At 35.6% G+C, this 24564-nt stretch overlaps 1 protein-coding gene across 1 annotated transcript in view; it reads right to left on the bottom strand.

Moving 5' to 3' along the window:
• Nucleotides 1–23926, bottom strand: part of Nha1 (Na[+]/H[+] hydrogen antiporter 1) — a 35283-nt gene extending 11357 nt beyond the window's left edge. The window contains exons 1-3 of the mRNA XM_018537278.1: nucleotides 23409–23926; nucleotides 19528–19902; nucleotides 3618–3882 (exon numbers count right to left, since the gene is read on the bottom strand). Of these exons, the coding sequence (XP_018392780.1) occupies nucleotides 3618–3882; nucleotides 19528–19902; nucleotides 23409–23737 (969 nt within the window). The 5' untranslated portion in view covers nucleotides 23738–23926. The remainder of the gene's footprint in view (nucleotides 1–3617; nucleotides 3883–19527; nucleotides 19903–23408) is intronic.
• Nucleotides 23927–24564: the final 638 nt, after the last annotated feature.

The raw sequence follows: 24564 nt of genomic DNA, 5'->3' as shown, positions 1-24564 counted from the left end.
ACGAGGGTTAAGAGAAAGAAAAAAAGAAAGAGAGAGGAAGGGCAGTGAAGAGAAGAAAAGAGAGAAAGGGGAGAGATAGACAGAGGACGAGTACATTTGAAAGGCATCTACAATGAGATTTTTTAAGACGTAGAATTTAACTTTTCAAACTTTAAGCCATTAGAAATTAACTAATCACTATGATCGCCATCAGCGTTCTTCTTTCCCCGGATACCGTCCTCCTTTTTAAGGCACCCAGGAACGTCTGTGGGGATTTTTTGAAGACGTCCAAAATAATTATTTCTTAAAATTTTCGAAATATTTTTCTTTGACTCCTCTTATGCTTGTATTAATCCTGATCTTCAATATATTAAGTTATGTGGCTTTTATTAAATATTAAAATAATTTTTTGACTAATTTATGATGTGTGGAATTACAAAATAAAACCAGTAATGTAAACTATTTTTTATTAATGTAAACTCTTTAATATGCAATATATATTTTATATTTGTGGATTTATATATATATATATTTTATGAATATTTTATTTATTTTGATATTTCAGAAACATCAATAAAACATGTAAATACATTTTAATTCTGTAATAAAACTGTATATTCCAAATAAAAACATTCTACATTTATTTTCCAGTTTAAATTGTTCTTTTTCGCTGAATATTAATAAACATATGCAATAATTATTCATTGACTGTTCTGATCAACTTTACTAATTTTATATATGTATGTCCAGGGATGGAAAGTTACTTTGTAAAAGTAATTAATTACAAAATAAATGATTAAAATGGTCTAAATCGAACTAAATAGATATTACAAAATTACTTATTCATCTTAAAATTATTTACATTTTGTTGAAAAAATGTCAAATTTTGATTTACAATATGTTGAAAAAATGTCAAATTTCGTACGTTTTGGAACTCACAAGTCCTTCAACGATTCTAAATATCGAGTGATGTATTTGTTGGTTGGACAATATTAATTGAATCACTGAAGAAGAACCTGTGAGTCCCGAAACGTACGAAATTTTACATTTTTTCAACATAATGTAAATAATTTTAAGATGAATAAGTAATTTTGTAATGTCTATTTAGCTCGATTTATACCGTTTTAATCATTTATTTTGCATTGCAAAAAACGAGCGAAATTTATTAATTAATTATAGTTACATTTTTTCTCTTTCAAAAAGTAATTAATTACCGTTGCAAGTTATTGACTCTGAAAAGTAATTCGTTATAGTTACTGAAAAAGTAACTTTTAAGCAGGGGTGGGCAGTATTTAAAATACAATGTATTTAAATATGTATTTAAATACATTTTTGTATTTTGTATTTTATATTTAAATACTTTTTTGGAGAGTATTTTGTATTTTAAATTTGTTGTAAATACTAAATACATCAGATTCTTAGTGGTGTCCGGGAATCCGGGATCAAAAGCTAAAGAGCTTATAATGGGGGCGTTCCGATATTCACTGCCAATGCTGAACTACTATACAGTATATGTTACGTGCGCTATAGATTTTCAGCACTGGCAGTGAAATTGGAACGCATCCAAGAAGTCGCAACGTGATACGAATCTTTTGATTGGCTCGGGCTGCATGGACTCGAAAAGATTAAGCTGCATCAAGACTAATCCAAACACCTCCGTAAAGCTGGTCCCTCATTTTCAAAATTTTGTAAAAATAAGTAGAGTTCTGGTTGCCCTCCGAAAATTTCTAGAGCTCTATAACAAATTTAGGAAGAGTCCCGTTGATTTAAAGAAAGAAAGAAAGAATATAATAGTGAAAAGGGAAGCAACATCCAATGAAGCCAAAACATATTAAGAATCAAAATAAGTGCCACTTAATTTATCAATCAAGTGGAAATTGTTTTTGAAGTGGCTAGGAGCTGGTGGTAAGCCATCATTTATTACGTTGTGAATAAAAAGGAAAAAGTATAAGTATAATGAACTATTAATAGAAGATACAATCACTCTCGTCTTTTTCCCATTCACTTCCCATCTTTGTGTATGTCTGAGATTGTAAACAAAATGGAAATTTTAGCCTATAAGTTCTAATTTTGAAAATTGTAATGTAGCAACACTTTACCAATCATATACTATAGTCGTCAAGATTATTCTCCTCACATTCGACTGTGATCGATCAAAAAAATTGTTTTTATGACTTAAAACTTAAATTTTATTAACTTAAAATCATTGTAGACGTCGTTTAATATATTGCGGTGCGAGATTAGCGGAGGTCAGTTTCTTTTCGCTCACCGCGAGTCTGCGTCCCGTAGGTATCTCGCGAAAATAAGAATTCTTTCGTGAGCATGCATAACCACTATCGGTCAACGTTTCATCGTGAGGTTTTCTATTCGCGACGCGATAAGATCGAATCCCCGATCTCGCGGCCGGCAAGTATCAGGGGCACTGGTCTCGCGGATCGACATCACGTCGAGATCGTGTCTTCCTCCCCCGGCCGCGTTGCATTACGTTCCGCCAAATGAAGAAGTATCGTCTACATCTGGCTCATGAATATCACATTCGCCGCAATGGTCTTTGTGCTCTTCAAGCATCTTCCGCTCCATTTTCCAAACTGAATTATTTAAATTCGGCATACGTTTCCCTCCGTTTCATCTTCATCCCGCTGTACAAGCCTGTATAGGCCCTTTTATATCATGTCGAATCGTCCTTTACATCACTGCAGACGCGTCTCGAGTGTTTTGCAAATTCGCGTGATCCTCCGGGTGCTCTTCCGACACGCTCGGTAATTAGATCCGGGAGGAAAGTCACGTACGATTGCGTGCAGTGGAACACCCGCGGACCGGTCTAAATCTTGATTCGGCGATTCGGTGAAGCGCGCAGCATGCAAAATATCGTGCCACACGTATTTGCGAAATCAGTTTCGCAAGAACGATATTCCGCCTCGGCTGAAATATTTCACGGCTATCGCGCTGGCGCATAATAAAAGAAATTTAATTACTCTCGCGTTGCGTTCGCATTAACATGGAAACTCCTTTAATACGCTAATGTCGAGCGTGTCAAACATAGCGGCCGTACATGCGCTCTGCTATATAAATTCGGGATGTATTCGATTAATATAAAACATGAACCACGATGTAATCCAATTATTCGGGCAATTACGATTAAATATTAACTTAACTACATTTGCGATAACCATCCGTGTCATGTATGTACACACATTCCTACATTTACTTTTCTAAATACTTTTAGAGAGCCCCCCGTTCCTTTCAATTTCTCTTTCGCATAAATTTAATCGCAGACACCGGTAGAATTATAATCACGTTTGCAAACACACACGCAGATATGGTAAGAAAATCAATATATTGCTATATCGTAAGATCGTGGAAAAAGAAACCACTGATGGTCGGTGCATCGATAAACGTCTTCGGACGGTAGTAAATCTCAATTATTCTTAAGGGAAAATTATGTTAACTCGCGCCATTTATCATCCGTTTAAAATCTAGATCTAGTATAAATCTATTTTAGTACCTAATGTACGGAAGTCGGGTGAAATTAGTTCCAGAAGACTTATGATCCGTTCTTACGAATGAAAGATGAGAAGATCTTGCGACGGCTGAATATTCAAATATTCCAACAAAGGACCGAGAATAAGTGACCTTACCTTGGCAACTCCGTAGCCCTTTGCACGTAATCTGAAGAGGCAAGACACCACGACGGCTGGCGAGACTGCTGCTATGACGCTCCCTAGGAGGAAACCCCATACCCATGGCAAATCCAAGAGGTATTTCATTAACACGGCGACCACCACGGTTTCCACCACCCATGGTATTAAACCCAATTTCGGTACGGTGAGTCTTAACCTTTTTAGAGCGACCGGATCGAGGTCCAAGCCTGCTCTGACGAGTATAATAACTAGGGCGATTTTCCTGCAAAGAAAAAAACATTGAAGAAAATATATAATTTGCTTTGGCGTGTATGTACACAATATGGCAGGAAAGAATGGTTATGCTGACGTATTAAAAGTTTAACTAGATTCACACAAATAAAATCGAAAGATAAAGGACTCTTTATACAAAAATAATTAAACAATATTAAAAAGAGTCAATTTTAAGAGTCAAGTTCAAAAAAGATAATAAATATAATAATAAAACCAGTTATATGAACAAAATCATGTAATTAATTAGGTTTAAAAAACAATACGAGAATACTTATAATTACATTAAATCTACTTAAAATTTGGGGGGACTACGTATATTAGTATATAAATTCACGCGAAATTATATATAAGCAATTAAAGATCCAATTTAGACTGTTATATAGGCTTCGTATTTGTATTAGTTATCTTCTTACATTAACGATCTTTAGTATTTTAAATATTGTTTATTTACGCACCTAAAAGAAAGCGTTTATCATTTTACATATACCAGTTATTGCGAGGAATATTACTAAGGCCTCGGTAGTCTAATTGGCTAGGACACTTGCGCGTAAAGTAAGATATCCGGGCTCGACTCCCGGCCGAGGTAATATTAGGAGTAGAAATAAGTTTCCGCCGTTTGACAAAAGATGGCGCCACCAGTATGTTATGGTTAAAATTGTCTGTTGTGTGCCTTAAACTAATGAGTAAGGAAAATATAAAGCTTTGGTAACGCTTAGCTTAGTACGCGCGTTAAAAAAAACCCGCAAAGATCGTATTTTGCCTCCCTCCAACAAAAATCCCGATATAATATTAGGAGCATAAATAAGTTTCCGCCGTTTGACAAAAGATGGCGCCACCAGTATGTTATGGTTAAAATTGTCTGCTGTAAAACGCCATATCGTAAGGTTGAACATCTAGCAACAACATAACCTTGAAATATTAGCGATTTTGTATCTTTTTTCGTGCGAAAATGTCGAGTTTTTTGAGCCGAATAAGCGTCATTTGCGGGAGCTTTTGATTTACTTCTTTAATTTGAAGAAATCTGCAGCTGAGGCGCATCGATTGCTTGTAGAAGCATATAGTGAATTTCACATCGCTTAAAATCATTGGGAATGATTCAAAAGCAAAGAAATTGGGTTTCATATGAACTGAAGCCGAGAAACGTTGAACGCCGATTTTTCACATGTAAAATGCTGCTTGCCAGGCATAAACGAAAGGGTTTTTTTGCATCGTATAGTCACTGGTGATGAAAAATGGATTCACTACGATAACCCAAAGAAGAAGAAATCATGGAGCACGTTTCAACATTGACAGCCAAGCCGAACATTCATGGAAAAAAGCTCATGTTGTGTATTTGGTGGGATCAGCTTGGTATCGTGTATTATGAGTTGCTCAAACCGAACGAAACCATTACTGGGGCCCTCTACCGACGAACACAATTGATGAGATTGAGCCGAGTACTCAAGGAAAAACGCGCCTACTACTACTCCAGACACGACAAAATTATTCTTCTGCATGATAATGCTCGTCCACATGTTGTGGCGCCGGTCAAAATCTACTTGGAAACACTCAATTGGGAAGGTTATCCCACCCGCCGTATTCACCAGACATTGTTCCTTCTGATTACTACTTGTTTCGATCGATGGCGCATGGCCTGTCTGAGCAACACTTCACTTCATATGAAAATACCAAAAATTGGGTCGATTCGTGGATAGCTTCAAAAGATGACCAGTTTTTTCGACGTGGAATCCATGGTCGAAATGGCGGAATTCAGTCCTGCGCAGAACCGGACGAATATTTGTCATGGATACGAGCAGACCTTGTTACTTCGACCATGGTGGAATCCACCAATTACCAGAAAGATGGGAAAAAGTAGTGGCTAATGATAGACAATACTTCGAATAAAACATTAGGTACTGTTCTTTCACAATAAATGCCCAATTTTTTTATAAAAAAACGGCGGAAACTTATTTATACTCCTAATATATATACATACAATTTAATTCTCTAAACTAAAAATATTTATAAATTTTATTAAATTAACCTATTATTTGAAACGTCATTTTTTGCTTCATTTTTTGCTATATTTTTGCGATTACATGTGACGGCAGGCTATGCGCGATTTTTGCTGCGTTTTTGCCATCAATAGCTATTTAGGCAGATCGCGTTCTATATCTGCCGCGTTTTTGCAGTCACGACGTGATGGCAGACTCAATTTTTGCTGTGTTTTTGCTGTCAGTACTGGTTATGTCAGGTTATGCTGTATTTTTACGCGTTTCGCTGTCACGATGTGATAGGAAATAATGATTGATTTTTGTTGTATTTTTATTGTTGTGTTACGTTGGCAGGCTAAGCTGTTAAAAACTAAGCTAATGAGGAAGCAGCAGCTTGATATCTGCTGTAACATCAAGTTTGCTGGCATACTGCTAGTATTCTGTTATCTGGGTATATAACATTTTGTAAAAATATTTATTACAAAAAAGCTCCAAGGAGGTATAACTCTCATGATCTCTTCCGTGGATCCATCAATGGATCCACTATTTATTTATAAATTATTTCCATAAAATCGTTCTTCTTGTGTAATTATTGGCATTAAGGGAATCCTAAAATCGTCCTGTTTTATCACGATTATATTTGAGGAGAAATATTCGTATTAGCTTTACGGATTGCAAAATCCTTTCACAGAATACGCACGAAAAGATATCCTGGTAAACATGATTTAACCAGAAAATCGGAAAAAAATTAAAAAATTCACTTTTTCTGACACGTACAGCTGTCACTTGAGGTTAACATTCACTTACAAGGGAAAACCTCTCGAGGTGTCACTCACCGATTTTAATGAAACATGGTTAATTTGTAGCTTACATAAAGAGATGAATTTAGAGAATATCAGTTGCGACCCAAAAAGGGCTTTTTTGAGGTTTACAAAAATTTTCTTATCAAATTTTGGCATTACACATGTCATTTTGATGTCACTTTCATCGTGTGAAAAAATTTCATGATCTATAAAGCCAATTCGAAGAAAATGGTTCACTGTAATTGTCGGTCATTCCCGTTGCTTTAGGATCCTCTTAACCAGAGTGAAATTCCCGAACAGAAACGGATATCCACTATTGCATCACTAATAAACGACTGTAGCGTCGTTGAACACTTAGTCAGCAAATTTTCCAATCTTAATAAGGCATGTTGAATGCTATCATATTGCCTTAGGTTTTGCCATCACTCACATTCCAGACCTCTAAGGACCAATGTATCTCCTGATGAAATTTCAAATTCCCTGCGCGTCATATGCAGAGTTGTTCAAGTTCAGTCCTTCTCAAGCGATTATAAGGCATTGAGTAAACAAGTCAGCATTAATGGATCTAGCGAGTTGGCTTCCTTATTTCCGTTCATGGGAAGCGACAGATTAATAAGAGTTGACGGAAGACTAAAAAATTTAGCTCTCTCATTCGACATGTACCATCAAATCCCTTTGCCTCGAAATCACGTACTAACTAAACGAATAATTGAATCAGAGCACTTCCGCAATTTGCATTCCGGTTTACAGGCCACTATGGCGGCTATTAGACAGCGATTCTGGCCCCTCTCGTTGCGATCAACTACACGAAAGATAATTAATAATTGCATAATTTGTTTTAAGGCCAAGCCGATTCATTCTGAAGTTTTAATGGGCTCTTTACCCTCGCCTAGAGTTAATGTTAACGTTCATTCTCGCACTGTAGCGTTGACTACGCTGGCCCCATCATTGCGAGAGGGCAAACGCCGCAACTCCCGTATTCGCAAGGTTTATGTAGCCATTTTTGTATATTTCGCCACCAAGGCGGTTCATATAGAACTTGTAAGCAACCTTACTTCCGATGCATTCATTGCGGCCCTTAAGAGACTTATCTTGCGCCGCGGAAGGCCACAACGAATGTACTCGGACAATGCTATCACCTTCGTTGAAGCACAACGACAAATTAAAGAATTTTATGATTTCCTCAAACACGAAAAAACGCAAGATTTTGTAAGTAATTCCTTACGCGAACAACAAACCTCTTGGTTTTTTTTTGGACATGCATTCCGCTAAACGTCCCTCATTTCGGCGGACTTTGGGAGGCCGCTGTTAAGTCTACTAAATTCCATCTCGCTCGTGTCTTAGGAACAACAAACTTAACGTTCGAAGAACTCCAAACCATTCTTTAAGCGATATTAAATTGTAGACCACTCGTTCCATTCAGTTCTGACGCTAACGATTTAGCTTATCTATGTCCTGGACATTTTTTAGTCGGCTCACTATTATATGGCCTTCCTAACCAAGATATATATAACTAATGTAAATACCAATGTACTCCTGCGCTGGCAACTAATCGAGCAAAAGCGTCAACAATTCTAGCAAAGATGAAGCAGCGAATATCTCAACACAAAAAAGACACAAATGGAAAACTTCCAAGGATCAGCTATTGCAACCCGGTCAACTAGTTCTGATTAAGCAGCAAGGATCTGTTCTCTCTCAATGGACAACTGGCCGAGTCGAGGAAGTGCATTTAGGATCCGATGACGTGCACGCTCAACCACAGTCAAAACAATAAAGGGTTCCTACGTCAGACCGCGAGCTTACAAAACTTGCGATATTATAACCATTACAAACTTGTAACAGCATCATTCATCTAGGCGCCACTTAGTTAGCCTCACCAAAGCATTTCACTTACTTGTCACCTTATTGAAATTCATTCTAATAATTATAGGTTAAGCTTTGTACTTATAGTTTAAGATATTTTAGTCACGACTCAAATTTTCTGCGATTTAGATTATCACTAAATTAAATAAGATTTTGTTTTTGTTTTTGAAGGACAGTTCAAGGCGGGCGGCTTTGTTAAGATTACAAAAATGATTTGCCTTTGGGCTTCTCGTTCGCATATTGCGTCCCTACGACCTCCATGTTAGGATTGTATACGCAACGCTGTGTTCGCGACTGCGCGCAGCGCGTTCATTACAACACAACGCTTTTTCGTCTCAACGTGTTCGATCGTACACGATCGTCCGACATTTTTATACATTATATTATTTTACATTGTTAAGCGCAGCTATTTGGGAAGGCGACATATTAAGATCCTGTTACATTGTGTGTTTATTGAATAAAGTAATTAAACTAAAGGACCAGTGTCTTGATCACGCCGCTACCAAGATTTACGTCGGCAAGCACTGCGTGAAGGATGATTTCGCCTGCATCCCATCTTACCATCAGAAGCTTGAGAACTACGTAACAATGTCAAAACGCGTTTGTTTACGAGATATTAATTATTTACGATTTTCCGTGCATGTCATGTATTCTATTCGTAGCCGAGATCTCCAAGAACTCAGCGTAGTCTCTAGCGTAAGATATGGGATTAGTAAGCTGTATAGATCCGCCACCTTTCAGGACATATAACGTTTGATTCAAAATTTTTTATATTTTAGTAGTTATGCCCCTCCCCCCCCCAAAATGGACTTTGGTGGCTCGGGATAAGAGACTTGTAGTGCCTTTCAGTTTTCGAACATGGTATTAGTTTTCTATCCATTTGATGCATACTGTACACGTATCGAATCATTATTTTTCCTATAATTGTTGGTTTGAAAATACACGAATGACTTTAATAATTATATATTTTGCTGTGTAACAATCAAGTAACAGTATGTGTCAGAAAGAGTGAATTTTTTAATTTTTTTCCGATTTTTTCTGGTTAATGATGTTTACCAAAATATCTTTTCGTGCGTACTTTTATTCTGTGAAAGGATTTTGCAATCCCTAAAGCAAATTTCGGATATTTCTCCTCAAACATAATTGCGATAAGACTTTAGGATCCCCTTAATAATTCAATTGTCGCGGAAATAATATCTGCCAAAAAAAGGGGAAACTTTCTCTTAACACTTGACAACTTCTTTTTCTTTGCGAAGTAGTTAGAAATAAAATACGTTTCATGTGCACACAGTGTCTTTTGACCGATGCATATTTTAAGTTCGACACAACGTTGAAGAAAAGGAGTTAACCAACTTTGCGAGCGAAGAGGGGGAAAGGGAAAGGACGCGTGCAATTCCCTTTCTGCAATTCGTATATCTTCCTAGGCCTCTCGCATCCGTGAATCTGGGATGCGTCGCGACAAAAGTTCGTGCGGCGCGGACACGCTGTGCCGCGAGCTTACGATGAAAATTCAGGTACGAGCGATCGTTGAAGCTCTGGTTGTCTTGAACTTTCGAAAACCCGTTTAGGAAAGGCACACTCTCGGAAACTTATCCTATTACGAGTTTCTCCGGACAAGAGAAAGGTTTAAGAAGTCGCTGCACGGGTGAACCGTGCATTTTGCACGGCATGATGTCGCGCGGGTCTCATCGCCTTTCGATCGCAGGAAAAAACGTCGAATTTACACTTACATACAATGTAGTGCATCTCTCTTTCTTCTTTCCTTTCTTTCTTTCTCACGATATTCTATTATATTAATTATTTTTAGCGTAATATTTCGCATGGATATAATATATTCTCCATACTGAAAAACGATATGTATTATTGCGCGTGAGTTCTTCATTTAATTATAATTATTTAAAACGAAAATGCTCGCGCGCGCGCGTAAAAGAATATTAGCATCGTTATTATACATATACACTATGTTGTTACAATATTATACGCTGAAATAAAATGGCGCAGTCTTTCAGCTGTGTGTTTTAATTTGGAATGGATAATTCTCTTTTCACATACACCACGAGGGTAAGTCAATAAGTTTTTAGAAAAACATAGTAAAACACTTTTTTTTTTGATCGGTTCATTTTTATTTCTTAACATAGATCGGTATTCATAGTTAGTTCTTATTTGAAGACTGTCTTAAGACGCGAATGCAGCCCTTTGATTGGTTCGTGACATCTTAAGACTGTACTTAAGACGATTTTGAATATAAGAATTGACTATGAATACCGGCCATAGTCTCCTTTTAGCTCGATACACTTGATCCAACGGTTCTTCAACTTTTTCAAGCTGTCCGAATAATATGATTTCAGTCCTTCAAAATAAGCCTCTGTTTCGACGATGAGCTGCTCTCTGGTGATGAATCTTTCTCCTCCTATAACCATTTCTTCAGGTTTGGAAACAGGAAATAAACGCAGGGGGCTAAAATCTGGCGAATATGCTGGATAGGGAAGCAATTCGTTTGCTTTGACGGAATATAATCGATATGAATTATACCTCGTGCATCCCAAAAAACTATGGCCATCACCTTTCGCCTTCTTCGGAGCTGGTTCACCTGGTGAAGTCCATTGTTTTAACTGTTCCTTCGTCTCGGTAAAGTAATGGATCCGTGTTTCGTCCACAGTAATGAATCGACGCAGAAATGCATCTGGATTACGTTTAAACATCTCCAAACGTTGTCTTGAAATCGTCACACGGTCGCGCGCTTATCATCCACACAGTGAGCAAACGCGGCACTCATCTTGCCGATAGCTTTTTCATACCCAATTGTTCGTGCAAAATTGAAATCACTGTGTAGTGTGTCATGTGCCTGTGGCCTCAACAAGCTCGCGCAATTTCACTCGTCGATCAGTCAAAACAATATCGTGGACTTTATCGAGGATTTCTGGCGTAGCAGCCTTAATTGGATTTCCAGAAGGAGGTGCGCATGTGGATGTACGACCACGTTTAAATTCATTCACCCAATTGTATACAATCGCAAACGCTGGTTGCAGATGTGCTATGAACGTTATCCAACTCGGCTTTGATTTCTTTCGGCGTTAAACCTTTCATATGTAGATGTTTGAACTCGTGTGAAGCTATAGCTCCCCAATATTAAAAAATCGATTCTTTTCTTCATGCATTCGTTTGCTCATCGTTTGCCCCACGAATGCTCAGTTGGAATTTTCGTTTGCTCGCCCTTAGTTCAAACGATACAAGAAAATTAAGTTTTGGTATCAAATTAAAAAATTGATTTTTTCCTTCATGCATTCAAAAAGTAATGTGACATGGCACTGCGAGTGCAGACAGATTTTCTGACTCTGACAGATTTTCTAAGAACTTATTGACTTGCCCTCGTACAATACGGTAACAAAAAATGTTTTCAGTTATTAATTGAAGTATGATTGTTGAGAAAAATTGTTTTGTGTGTTAATTTAATTATTTTTCTGATATAGCAGAAGGATTAATTCCCGGCCGCGGCGGTTTATCTCGCTTTAACCGAGTAGGAAGACCGCGAGTAAATATAATGTTTGCTTAATTGTCGCATGTATTATTATAATATAACGTGACCATGCGGCAAACGTACGGAACATATGGGCGATCCGTATGACTTCATGATTATGTAAACGAAAATGAATATTTGATTATACAGACATAATTCAGTAGGGCGCGGATGTTCCCTCACTGGTGTTGCATTTAAATTGCAAAGCGTAGTTGTTTTGGCACGTTAGATGTCGAATTAACACGTGGAAATTATAATCTTTAGTCTTTACGCTTTCGACATATCGTTACACCTAATTTTCAAGTAGAGTTTCCTCCTGGCAAGTTCTATTATTCTCCATTATGCAAATAATTATTGCCGTCGCGGTAATCTCCCGATCGATGAATCTTTCCGCATCGTTGATCAAATGTTTGATCATCAAAAAATTAATAAATTCTAAGTGAACGTGGTGATTCGCAATCTACCATCATACGTTCATTACTCTGGTTTTTCTTGCAGATTAAAAGTGATCTTATACCTCGAAGGCCACTCGATAATCACGTGCCGTATAATTTACGATCGACATCAGCGTAAGAAAACGAGCGTGCAGTTAACGAAATAGTCGCGCTACATCATGTTTGTCTCAGAAGGATGTTATAGAAGATAAAAATAATAAAAGTTTCACGATTTTTCATTACACCGTTAGGAAGAGTAATAGCGTAATAAAATGTACTTATGCGTTATGTATAATAATTTGAATATATAAAACTAAGTTTTAAGATATTATAATACAGAGATCGCTATCTGTATATTTATGAATATAAACAAGGACTATTTTTTGATTTGTAAAATAATTTTCTCTGAAAGAATGTTTAAAATGAAAAATCTTTCGTCGTCGCCGTTGTACTGAATGGAAAAAGCGGAACGCTGAATAATTGTATCTGTAACAAATATCGCACTTCAACGTCGCGAGATCAAAGGAATTTTTTTTGGTACAAAACTGGAATATACCTGGGAGGACACTTTTTAGCGAGTCTCGTGTAAATTGTGTCCGGAAAATGCTGTACGCGTGTGTGTCGCGAGGACATTTACGGGAAACTCGCGCTCGTACGTCTTATCGACGTGGAAGCGTGAGTCTCTTGAGAGAGAGAGAGAAAAAAAAACGGGAGCGCGAAGAAACGACGTGACTTGCATTACTGAGCTATTGCAGCGGAAAAGTTTTTAACTAAATGAAAGAGAGGACTGTGAGAACAAATTTTTTTACAATCAATTGGGAAATGTTTAGTTGAAGTGTAATAAAAAGAAAAGTTAATATTTTTATTGTAGAATAGAGCAGAGGCTGTTTCTCGCGATGATGTTTCTGAACAGCACATGTTGATTATTTAAAAATTGTGTTTATACTCTCCGAGAGCAATCATGATTGTGTAATATAATTATAAGCGCATGTCATTACAAAGAAATATTGTTTACTATAGTAAATTTTCGTATTACTTTAAAGTTGAAACTCTAACGGAATAACTCCGCTCTACTCTACAAAAGTTATCGCGCTACTTTTTGCCATAAAGTTTAGGACACTCTTATTAAAGAAATCCTATAAACTCGCGCAGCAGCGTTTTTAATGATTGGAAAATTGAATTGTGTGCAAGTCTCGATATTATTACGAATTGTACCGAAAAACAAATCGATTATACGTAACAGTTTACGCTCGTCCTAATTCGCAGCTATTCCATTTCGGTCATTTCCCATTGCACATGTCAATAAGCGCCTGACTGCAGTTTGATCACTTTATTAGTCTTGCAGTCGATGTGGACCGCGACTTCTGGGGGTTGTTTACGCGGGCATACAGAGGGTGGCTTCGCCTAAGCGAACGTGTACGCAAATCGCTTACAACGCGCGGCCTATGTTTGCTCGTATTTAGCTGCATTTAGCTTAGGCGTACATGACTTCCTAACAACAGTAACGACGCGCGTAAACGCCCGCTAAAACTAGCGTTACGTTTAACCCTTGCGTGTAATACAGTCCTCTGTTAGCGATCCCATTAAAAACGTAATCACCTTTCGTTAGTTCAGTATATTCGCATGTGCACACACAATCTGCAAAGTGCGAAAGTTCAAGAGACAATGATTAAGATGGCTTATAAAAAGCCTGACAACGTCGCTTTGCTGTGTCAATTGTTTAATACCTTCGTGCAACTTTGGCATTATCTTCCACCTATAATGAATAATGAACGAAAAGTTGGCATGCGAAGTCACGTGGAACAAACGTGACAGATGGGCTACTCAAGACATCGTTAACAGGATATACTTATAATCGATGTCGCATGATCTTATTGTTTTTAACATATAAACGTCCAATCTTTGATGAGGGGTCACTAAATGCTATTTTTTGTGCTATATAATGCCAACGTTTAAATTACTTTTTTTTTTAAGTTATTGTTAAACAAATTAATAAATTGCATAACTTTATTAATAAGCATTTAAATGGACTCTTTGTATAAAAATAAATAAGAAAACGGCAATGTAAGAGTCAAACAATCAAATTAATGTAACGTCTAGTTAAAACAGATTTTTACAAACATATAATTAATCCATAAATATAAAAACACAACTACTTAACTAAACTATATACAATAACGTTACAAATTTCGGCTCCTGGATTGAGCCTTCTTCAGACAACAGTTTTACGCAAAAATCAGTATACAAATATTACATTATCTTTTCATAATCGTGAGTCTCCATGTAGAAAACGACATGAGAAATGACAATGGAATCGAATTGATGTCGATTCGACGTCGAAATCATCAAATCGACGTCGAAAAAATTGACATCATTTATAGTCTATCAATAGTTAGACAATTTAAACTCGTGATATTACTGCGGTAGTTTATTAGTGTTGCGTTTCAAGTCTAAAAAAATTTCGGCGCGCGCAATCGAAGAATTACATTCGTAGTATACATACAATTATTTAGAAGCACCCGTGATCCAGCTTAGACAGCTCTGTGGCATTGTCTGATAAATAAACTTAAATATAAAAAATTAACGAGGTATATAAATTAATTCTTATAAGAGTAAAAACTTATTAAAGTTTTCACAACTGAGAATTTTTTTTAGTTTCTTGATACTGTCCGTGCGAAACATACAACGTAAAAATCTATATTGAAGTTTAAAGGCCCAGATTGCAGAACAAAGAGAAAATTTCACATTACCGAAGAATTAACGTATCCGTTGATACGACTTACAACATGTGTGTAACAAACGTAATTCATAATTTTTATTATGAGAACTGTGAAGTATATTGGCTGATTTTAAAAAAGTTCAACCAGCTGTTATTTAAAATTTTGGTAAAATTTCCAAAAAAGTTTGCAACAAAGTGAGCAATTATAAACTGAATGTAAAAGAGAATTTCATGTTTTTTTTTTTTTAATGAAAGAGCAATATTTCGTGATTGCCAATAACCGATAAAGTTGTTGCGTTGATTAAATTCCTAGCAAAACCAGGTATAGTGTTTCAGTAATCCATGGCACACCAGCATTAATAATTCTAGCTGTGCTTCTCTGTCATTAGTAAGCTATTCAAGTCATAAAGCGAATTTGACCAATCGAAAGGATGATGATTGAGCAAATTCTGACACAATTGCGAGAAATCTATTTCGAAACGGAAGGAATAGAAATCTTAGCGCCATAATCAACGATAATCGACGTAATAGTGATAATTACTGTCATTCCGTATTAATGGAATTGTTTAATTTCGTCCTTTAACTTCGCGTTATTACGTGAAAAGTTTCACAGACCGTTTAGTAAAGGATATTTCAAACTCGAAATATTTCAAACATATTCTTCGAGTATTAATTCGTGATATATGTTCGTAGTAACTTAGTATCGTACGACGGGAATCTAATGTTACTTGCAAAGTAATATATATCAAATATGCATGGATTAAGAAGTTATAATCCTGTGGCAAACTAGTTCTAAAGATTGCCGAAGGAGACAAAGTTGACGGTTTCATCAATTTCGATAATGACACCGTGATGACATCGATCAGTGCAGGAAAGTGAGTCAAGTACACGCGCGGAAAGTAAAGGGTTAATTTGCATAATATTTTTCGTATCTAAACGCGCACCTCATTGTGTTTTCAACTCGATATTAATGCAAACAAATTATACTGGAGCAAGCTCGGATGCGCTTTATCGGTTTTTCTTTTTACGAAGAACGCACAGCAAACTGCTGAGGTCAAAGACTGACGCAGCCTGCGTAAGATTATGAATAAATTCTTCCATTATAAAATATGTGGGAAAACCTTGAAGAGTCACCGCGCGCGAGGGAAAGACAACTGATTGTGAGAAACTAGGTGCATCTTATCTGACCTTTTTGTAAGCAACATTCGTTAGCGAGGATGCAGCTTGAATTTGATTACTGAGCTAAAGCCACACTTGTTATGCTGTACATAGAACCGTCGTCGTGCGTGTTTATGGCGAATCACCGTTGTTAGACCTCGATCTTAAAAAGCGGCCACCTTGCGATTATGATGAATTGATCGTTATCTCGGAAACTTTCGAGAGACCTTCAAGTAATCGTCATCGTTGTCGTTGTCAATAATGACATGTTTTTTCAATAATGACACGCAAGTGTGCAATAAAACGCATAGTTTGCAATAAAAAGAAGCGATTTAACCTCGAGATTACGTAAGAAATTGGTCCAACAAAAGTCCTATATGCTAGTCTTCGCTTATTAAATAAAATTTGATGCGCGTTTTTAAATATAGAGATTGATTCTATTCAAAATTATGTAGAACATAATTGTTAGTAAAATTTCTATCTTTTATTAAAAATAAGGGGGTTTTCATAAAACATTCATTTTCTATTGATTTATGTATCTCAGATGAAAGACGTCGCGATCAAATTTCATTATTTTATTCATTCGAAAGAGATTTATGTTAATATTTTTAAAAACAGTATATCGAATAGAAAAACTCAGTGGATTAAAACTCAAATAAAACAAAAGACTATAAGCTAAATTTTAATGTATGATGATATAACGATATATAAAACTACCATATATTACATAAAGTACATAAACGATCATGATAATAATATACAAATGATTATGACAGACGTCTTTATTAAATCATCGTCAATGTTAAAATAGTGAAATAATAAGATTATAAAAAGTATTTATACTAATTACATAGTATATTATACTAATAACAAATGATTGTTATAGATATAATATTGCTTGTAGATAAAAAAGATAAAAACCTTACATGACTAATAGTTTTTTATTTTAATGTTTAAGTTACAATTTTACTTTGAAAAACATTATCTTTCAGATAATTGCCACATTTCACCTTCAACATTTTTCTTTTCCATCTTTCAAGTCTGAAACTCATAAATTATATTACTATCAGGGATGGGCAGCATTTAAAATACAATGTATTTAACTAATACGAAGCCTATAACAGTCTAGCTTGGATCTTTTTAAATACTTATATATAATTTCGAATTTATATACTAATATATATAGTCCCTCCAAACTGCGCGTCAAACGATTGTCGGTATTTAAATACGTATTTAGATATATTTTTGTATTTTGTATTTAAATACTTTTTTTGAGTATTTTGTATTTTAAATTTGTTGTAAATATTAAATACATCAGATTCTCGATGATGTCCGGGAATCCGGGATAAAAAACAAGAGAACCTATAATTGGGGCGTTCCGATATTCACTGCCAATGCTGAAACTATACAGTATACGCTACGTGCGCTATACAGGTGCGTCACCAAAATCCGGACAATACAAACAATTTCTTTAAACAAAATGTTTTTAATGAAAAATTAAATATTACAAAAAATCCTTTTACGTGGCACTTGGGGTCCCTATAGAGCATAATTATTCGATACATCCCCCATTAGCTTGAATGACGGCCTCTATTCTCGGTCTGAAGCGTTCGCACGCACGCTGTAATGTAGCGCTGTTCATGCCGACGAATGCTGCCCCAATAGCGGTCCTCAATGACGTCACATTAGGATGCCGAGGCTTGTTAGTGACCCTTTCAACTACGCTCCGTACGTTAGTAGTCCAAAGGATTTAAATCTGGGCTGTTGGGAGGCCAGAATTCCTTGGACCAAAACATCGACATTGTCTGAGAGCTAATTTTGAATCAAATGACTCGTATGAGCCAGTGCACCGTCTTGTTGAAAAACATATGGTCTTCCGAAGCCACATTTTCCATCCACGGCTTCACTACATCCATTAGAACGCGCAAGTACACTTTTCTTTTAGGACAGTTTCCCCCTTTTTTAAGAAATGTGGTGGCATGACATCTCACCCTCACTGGACACGACACCTAGCACGTGAACATTGACTGGAAATTTCGTTCTAGCAACAACAGGGACATCCTCGGGGTTGTAGGCGGGATTGTAGCCATCGGTCATTCGTCCGGTTGATTTTGGCATTTTGATGAGAGCCCAACGCAAAGGCCATCGATGATCGCGGCTCTTTCGATTATAGTCCGCACTTGGTTTCAACTAGAACTTTACTAGAAGCATCAGACTTTCTCGGAAAATCAACAACATCCTCTGGCGGAGACACAATATAGCGGAAAATTGAAATTGAAATTTGTCCAGATTTTGGTGACGCACCCTATAAATTTTCAGCACTGGTAGTGAATCGGAACGTTCCTAAGAAGAGAGTCGCCACGTGATCCGAATCTTTTGGTTGGCTCGGGCTGCATGGATTCGAAAAGATTAGAGTGACAGGAAGATAAAAGACGCAGCTCTTGTCACTGTTATACCGGTTGCAGACCGGTACTAACGCGATGTTCGTAGTGAGCGACACGCGGTATCCAAGCTTTAGAATGAGAACATCGGTAAAGCTGTACGTTTATTTTTCTTTAAATATATGTTTTAAAAGGTATTTTATATTTAAATACGATTTTAATATATTTTTCCCACCCCTGCATTAAATAAGTTTTTGAATCAAATTGGAAAAAAGTGTTTCATATTTAAAAAAGAATAAAAAATCATGTATTTAAATACATTTTTTTGAGTGTTTTGTATTTAAATATAATTTTTTTAGTATTTTGCCCACCCCTGATTACTATAATCTTTCATCGAGATGACCTCTTTCACTCTTTAATTAAATAAATTTTTTAAAATAACTTTTTATACAATAATTATTGATTAATTATTTAAAATTTAATAAATTAATTTTTTGATCAATTAGAATAAAATAAATAATTTTACAAATATAATAAAATCCAAATTAAATTTTAATATATAATACTACAATAATATACAATCTTATAAATTAATATCTCCCTTTTTGTCCAATCACCATTACTGAAATATTTTTTATCAATTTTTAAATTAAATTAAGAAATTGTAACTGACATCTAATAATTTTATATAATATATTGAAAACTTCTTTTATTTAAATTATAAAATGATCAGATATTCGGCAAAAATCTCACATCGATTTAAAAACTTCACAGAAACAAACTCACCGTAGATTAGCGATCACCACTGTATATTGTCCTTCGATTTTGACGAGCCCGACATTTTGCAATATTAAACCAGTAATCAGCATACCAATCAAGGCCGGAAGGGTGGTCAAAGAGAACAACCAACCTCCAAAATGCGCGGCGATACACACAGCGGCCAATCCGAACAGCTGGCCACCTGGGGCGGCGTCATTGCCGATTATCGAATAGACTACACCCCAGAGCAACAAACCCAGAAGAAAGAGGCACACAACTCGAGCGAATTTTCTGTACGTTGGACAGAACGGCTGTGGGCATGCTTTTCTCCATCCTGGTGGCTCCCACGATGGAGTGTCGTCGCGACCATGACATCGCGCGCAGAATAGATACAGCCACGATCTGGAATAGACATAAATGAGGAGATGAGCATACAGAACATAGAAATATGACGGAACTGCATTGAAACTGGCTAATAATATTCTTTTTGTCTTTCCTTGAGGCGCTTTCTAATTTCTAATGCGGATATCGACTGCATTCATTTTCTGTTTCAAACAGATTATCGAAAATGTTAAGAAAAACTGTCGTAACTAGTTTCTATATTCACTTCAAATAGACGTTTTAGTTTTAAACAATACAATGTTTATTTTAATGACTTAAATATAATATCTTTGAACAATCGAATTAATGCTAAAATAGGCGATATGTATCACACATATTTTGCATACAACTCTGAATAAGAATATAGAATATGTAACAATATCTGATATCACACATTTACAATAATAATCAATCTGTTACCTCAATCATCCGTATATCGCTCAAGATCTTACATATTATAATTAGTTAAATGTTACGAATATCGTTCAGCGATGATGAGCTCACCATGGTCGCAGGAAAAAGTGTAAGGTCGAAACAAAAACTCATGCGGATATAAACATTCTACTGTTTCAATATCGAGTATCTCTTTAATCCTGTTTCATCACCAACTCATTAATGCTCAATTTCTTCACCTCTAGATAACCTTTATCTAGAAGATATCTCCCAGAATACAATGGAATATCTTCTGGATAAAGTTATCCGTAACTTATCTAGAAGTGAAGAAATTGGGCATAAATCAAATAACTCTAAATCTAGTCATTTAAATTCTAGTTTTATTGAAAAACTCTAGTCATTTAGAATAAATCTAGTCACTTTAAGTGAAGTTGAATAAACTTGAATGCAATTATTATTTTTAACAGAAAACGATTAATGTTTAAGCAAAATATTCAGTACTTTCTTTAAAATTATCTATATTCTATAAGTAACAGAATTACGTAATAAAAAAATGAATTATCTGAAATGCGTACGATAGAAATCACGTATCGTATAAAAAAACGCTCGTCTATATTTTGATAAGAATAAAGATAAGAATAAGTGTAAAACAAATGACAAAAATCTAATTTATTCTATAAACTATCAGTTCTGTGGAATAAATGCAATAGAAATATTTATTTAAAGAATGTATAAAAATATTTGTCTTTATTTTAAAAATCTATAAAAATATTAATACTACACTTTTTCTTTGAACTAATTATATGCATATATATATATAAAAATATATATTTTTTTTTTCCATAACATTACTCATTATGTTGTTTGCAGCAACAAATTCAAATCTTTTGTATAAAATTGTATTTTTCAGGGCACGTACCAACAGTATCTTAAATTTTATAATTTTGCAAAGAAAATTTTTTTTATCACAGTTTTATGAAATACACACACTTTGTACACTTTTTAGAGAACAAATTAATTGTTTCTAACTTAAAATAATATGCTGGTATGCATTGAAATTTAAAATAATAATACTAATTTGTCACAATAACTGAATGACATATAAAATAAATATTAATAACATTTTATCAGAAATGTATCAATTAAAACCGAAATATCCTTTAGATATATAAATATTTAGCACGTTACATTGTTGAATAAAATCGCGTTAAAAAGCTATCGTGTATAATGTAATCTCCATTTAACATATATCGTATTATATTCGCTCAGAACAAGTTTGCTTGGATTAATGCCTTCAAGTACGAGCGTCAATAGCTTCAATCTACTTTGCAGTATCTACTGGTTTATCCACAGAGATAATTTGTAACTGTTAAACTAACTTAGATTTCAACGTGATACTCTCTCTCTAACAATTATTATAGTTATATTTGATTATTACAGTAATATTTGACTATATGCCTTTATTGAACAATGTAATGGCTAATTTGATGTGCAGCTTTACATGACAGTGATTAAAGTCTATTACATTGTATTACGCTGAGTATGATAATAATTACAGGTTAACGAATCCATTATACAATAGAAAGTGTATACATTATAATTTATGTCATATTCATAAGTCATAAAGAATTAATAATTCATAAACTAATCAATAATTTATTGGTCGCGCATTTCGAGGAAAATACTCTTTTATATTCATAATTATGTAATTGGACTCCCAATTGATTTCTTGTTATCAGTTTAAATAAATTTTATACAAAGAAGAAATCATTTTGAAAAAAGAACATAAAAATTCTGAGAGAAATATATTATATAATACTGTTTTATGACAAACCGAAAAGTATTTTATAAATATTAATATTAGAATATAATTTATTTTTTTCTTATTATATAATTTAATTAAACTTTCTAAATATTTTTTCGCAAAAGCATGACGACTTATGACTAACGTTTTAATATAAAGCTTGAATTAGTCAAACAATGACGTAACATTACAGATAAATATAATAGAATTGTCAATTTATGTCACTATCTGAATAATGCAATCTTTATAGTAAAATAATTACATATACATATATATATATATATATATGTATATATAATCTTTATATTAGAAAAATCTGCTTTTACGAGAAAATATCTTGTTTGAAAATCTACATAACTTGTTCAAAATGACTGCCCTCGGGAAGTAGACGACAAAAGAGTTTTAAATTTTTGTGCGCAGATAACTATCAAGAAAATAAAAATGAATCATGAACGAATCATAGGATAATTCATGATGTTGGATGTTGTATTAGTACAAATAGTTTTGTCGATCTCGTCGATTTGAGATACCTAAAAACCAACTAGCAAATAAATCAACACGTTTCCTTTGATCTTTGAATTTTCGCATGACGCAAAAAGCGGTGAAGTGAAAACGACGACGACGATTAAAAGAAATCTGATTTATATGACATATTTGATTTATATGATATTTAAAATTATTAAAAATATTATAAAAGCTTAAAAATTCTCCCTCAATAAATTACGTATACTTCTAATAAATATTATTTACAAGTTGTCGACATTAAATGCTTTTATCGTAGAGAGAAACGTTACGAAACAAGAATGATAACGAATAAAATTTGAGAAGAATTCATTTTATCGATCTCTTGGATTCGATAAGCAACAAAGTGCTTCGCGTCAATCGAAATACGTCCACTATTATTTGCAATCTAAATTAGAAGCTAAATTCCGAAGCTAAAATTTCACGCTAAATTGAATCTAACGCGAAAAAGTCACACTTAATTTGCAACGATATAATAAAAAGAAACTATATAATAAATATTACTTATTGTCATTCATTATCGAGGAGGTGTTTACTTTGTTGCAACGTGACTTATTATCACCAACCGTGCGAGTGTATTTTTGAAGGACGTACGCTGGCACTTTTGTTTGCATTTCGTTGTTTTGCCGAATGGAACGATTACAGATTTATCGCTCTCATTCGATCAGCGCAGAAATATTAAGAGACGTCCAATCTAAGTCAATCTGAATTAAAAAAAAAAAAATAATAATCCAGACGCGTGCTTATCTCCTCGGAAGTATCGACAAATAGACTTTGCGGAGCTTACCGACCGATAATCGGATCTCACCTCTTGAGTTCTTCGGAATACTCGATTTTGTCTCTGATCGAGCTGGATAGGCTGTACGCCGATTTCTTTCTGTTGCCGTTGATCCTGCCGTTCTCCAGATCGAGCTTGTATTGCGGAATATTCTCCATGCTCTCGCAGTGACTACCGTGATGCAAGATTGATTTCCGCCTACCCTGATCTGAATTATGCTCCGAACTAGCGCTGATGCGCCGGTGGTGCTCGAAGGCAGGATTGTCGATTCCGATTACTTGATCGCTGATCGACACTCGTCTCTTCGCCAGTTCCTCGCTGGGTTTACTCGTCGTTCTGCCACCCATCTCGATGTCCATTTTTCACGGTCAGTTATCGTTAAAAAATTCTCCGACGGGACGTTCGTCGACCGAGCGAATCGAGAGACTTCGTTTATTCTCCTTTACGTGTGCTGGATATATCCTCTATTTTAATTTTCTTCGATTTCAAAATGCGATACGCACACGCAAATCGAGGGATCAATCGATCTCTTTTATATCTACTCGATTAGACGATGACAAATCTCGTGAACAGATTCGCCTTCTCGTGTCAGATCCGCGCCGAACCGCGTTATATACCTCTCGATATGGATTCACTCGCGCTATTGATTGTAATCGAGAAAGGTGGGTAGTCGTGCGCGGTCGCTGAACGTACTGTGACTATCACAGATCACGCGTTTGCCACGTTTACGACAATCGTTAGTGAATGAGTCTCGTGACGAGGGATTTCGCTGTGACGGGGACGGGGGGGGCGGTAATCAGTGGTCGCTAATGTGTTATGACGATTGACGTCTTTGACACCTTGGCCCGCTTTTACCAGACAGTTCCTTTCTGCGTGAGCGTTTTACTCAATTATTACATCCAAGTCGGAGCTTTGCTTTCCTCGTTAACGTTTAACATTAAACAAGCGTCGAGCTCGTTAACAAGCGCCACTCTTAGGACGGATCGCCATTTGTCCACAAGACTGCAGAACTTTTCCGTTGACGTTTTTCCACGAGTCACCGAATCGAAGGTATATTACATCAAAAGTGACAAATCGAGTCAAACCGGGATCGGATATACGATCAGTTCGCGCGTCCGGCTGTTCCACGTCGCGACATGGAAATGTGACGCGAGCGGTCCGCGCCGAGATCTCGGTCGCGCTCGGC

The sequence above is a fragment of the Cyphomyrmex costatus genome, unplaced genomic scaffold, assembly GCF_001594065.2.
Source record: "Cyphomyrmex costatus isolate MS0001 unplaced genomic scaffold, Ccosl1.0 scaffold169, whole genome shotgun sequence".
Taxonomy (NCBI): domain Eukaryota; kingdom Metazoa; phylum Arthropoda; class Insecta; order Hymenoptera; family Formicidae; genus Cyphomyrmex; species Cyphomyrmex costatus.
Note: the sequence above shows the minus strand (reverse complement) of the source record. Positions and strands in the feature narration are given on the sequence as shown.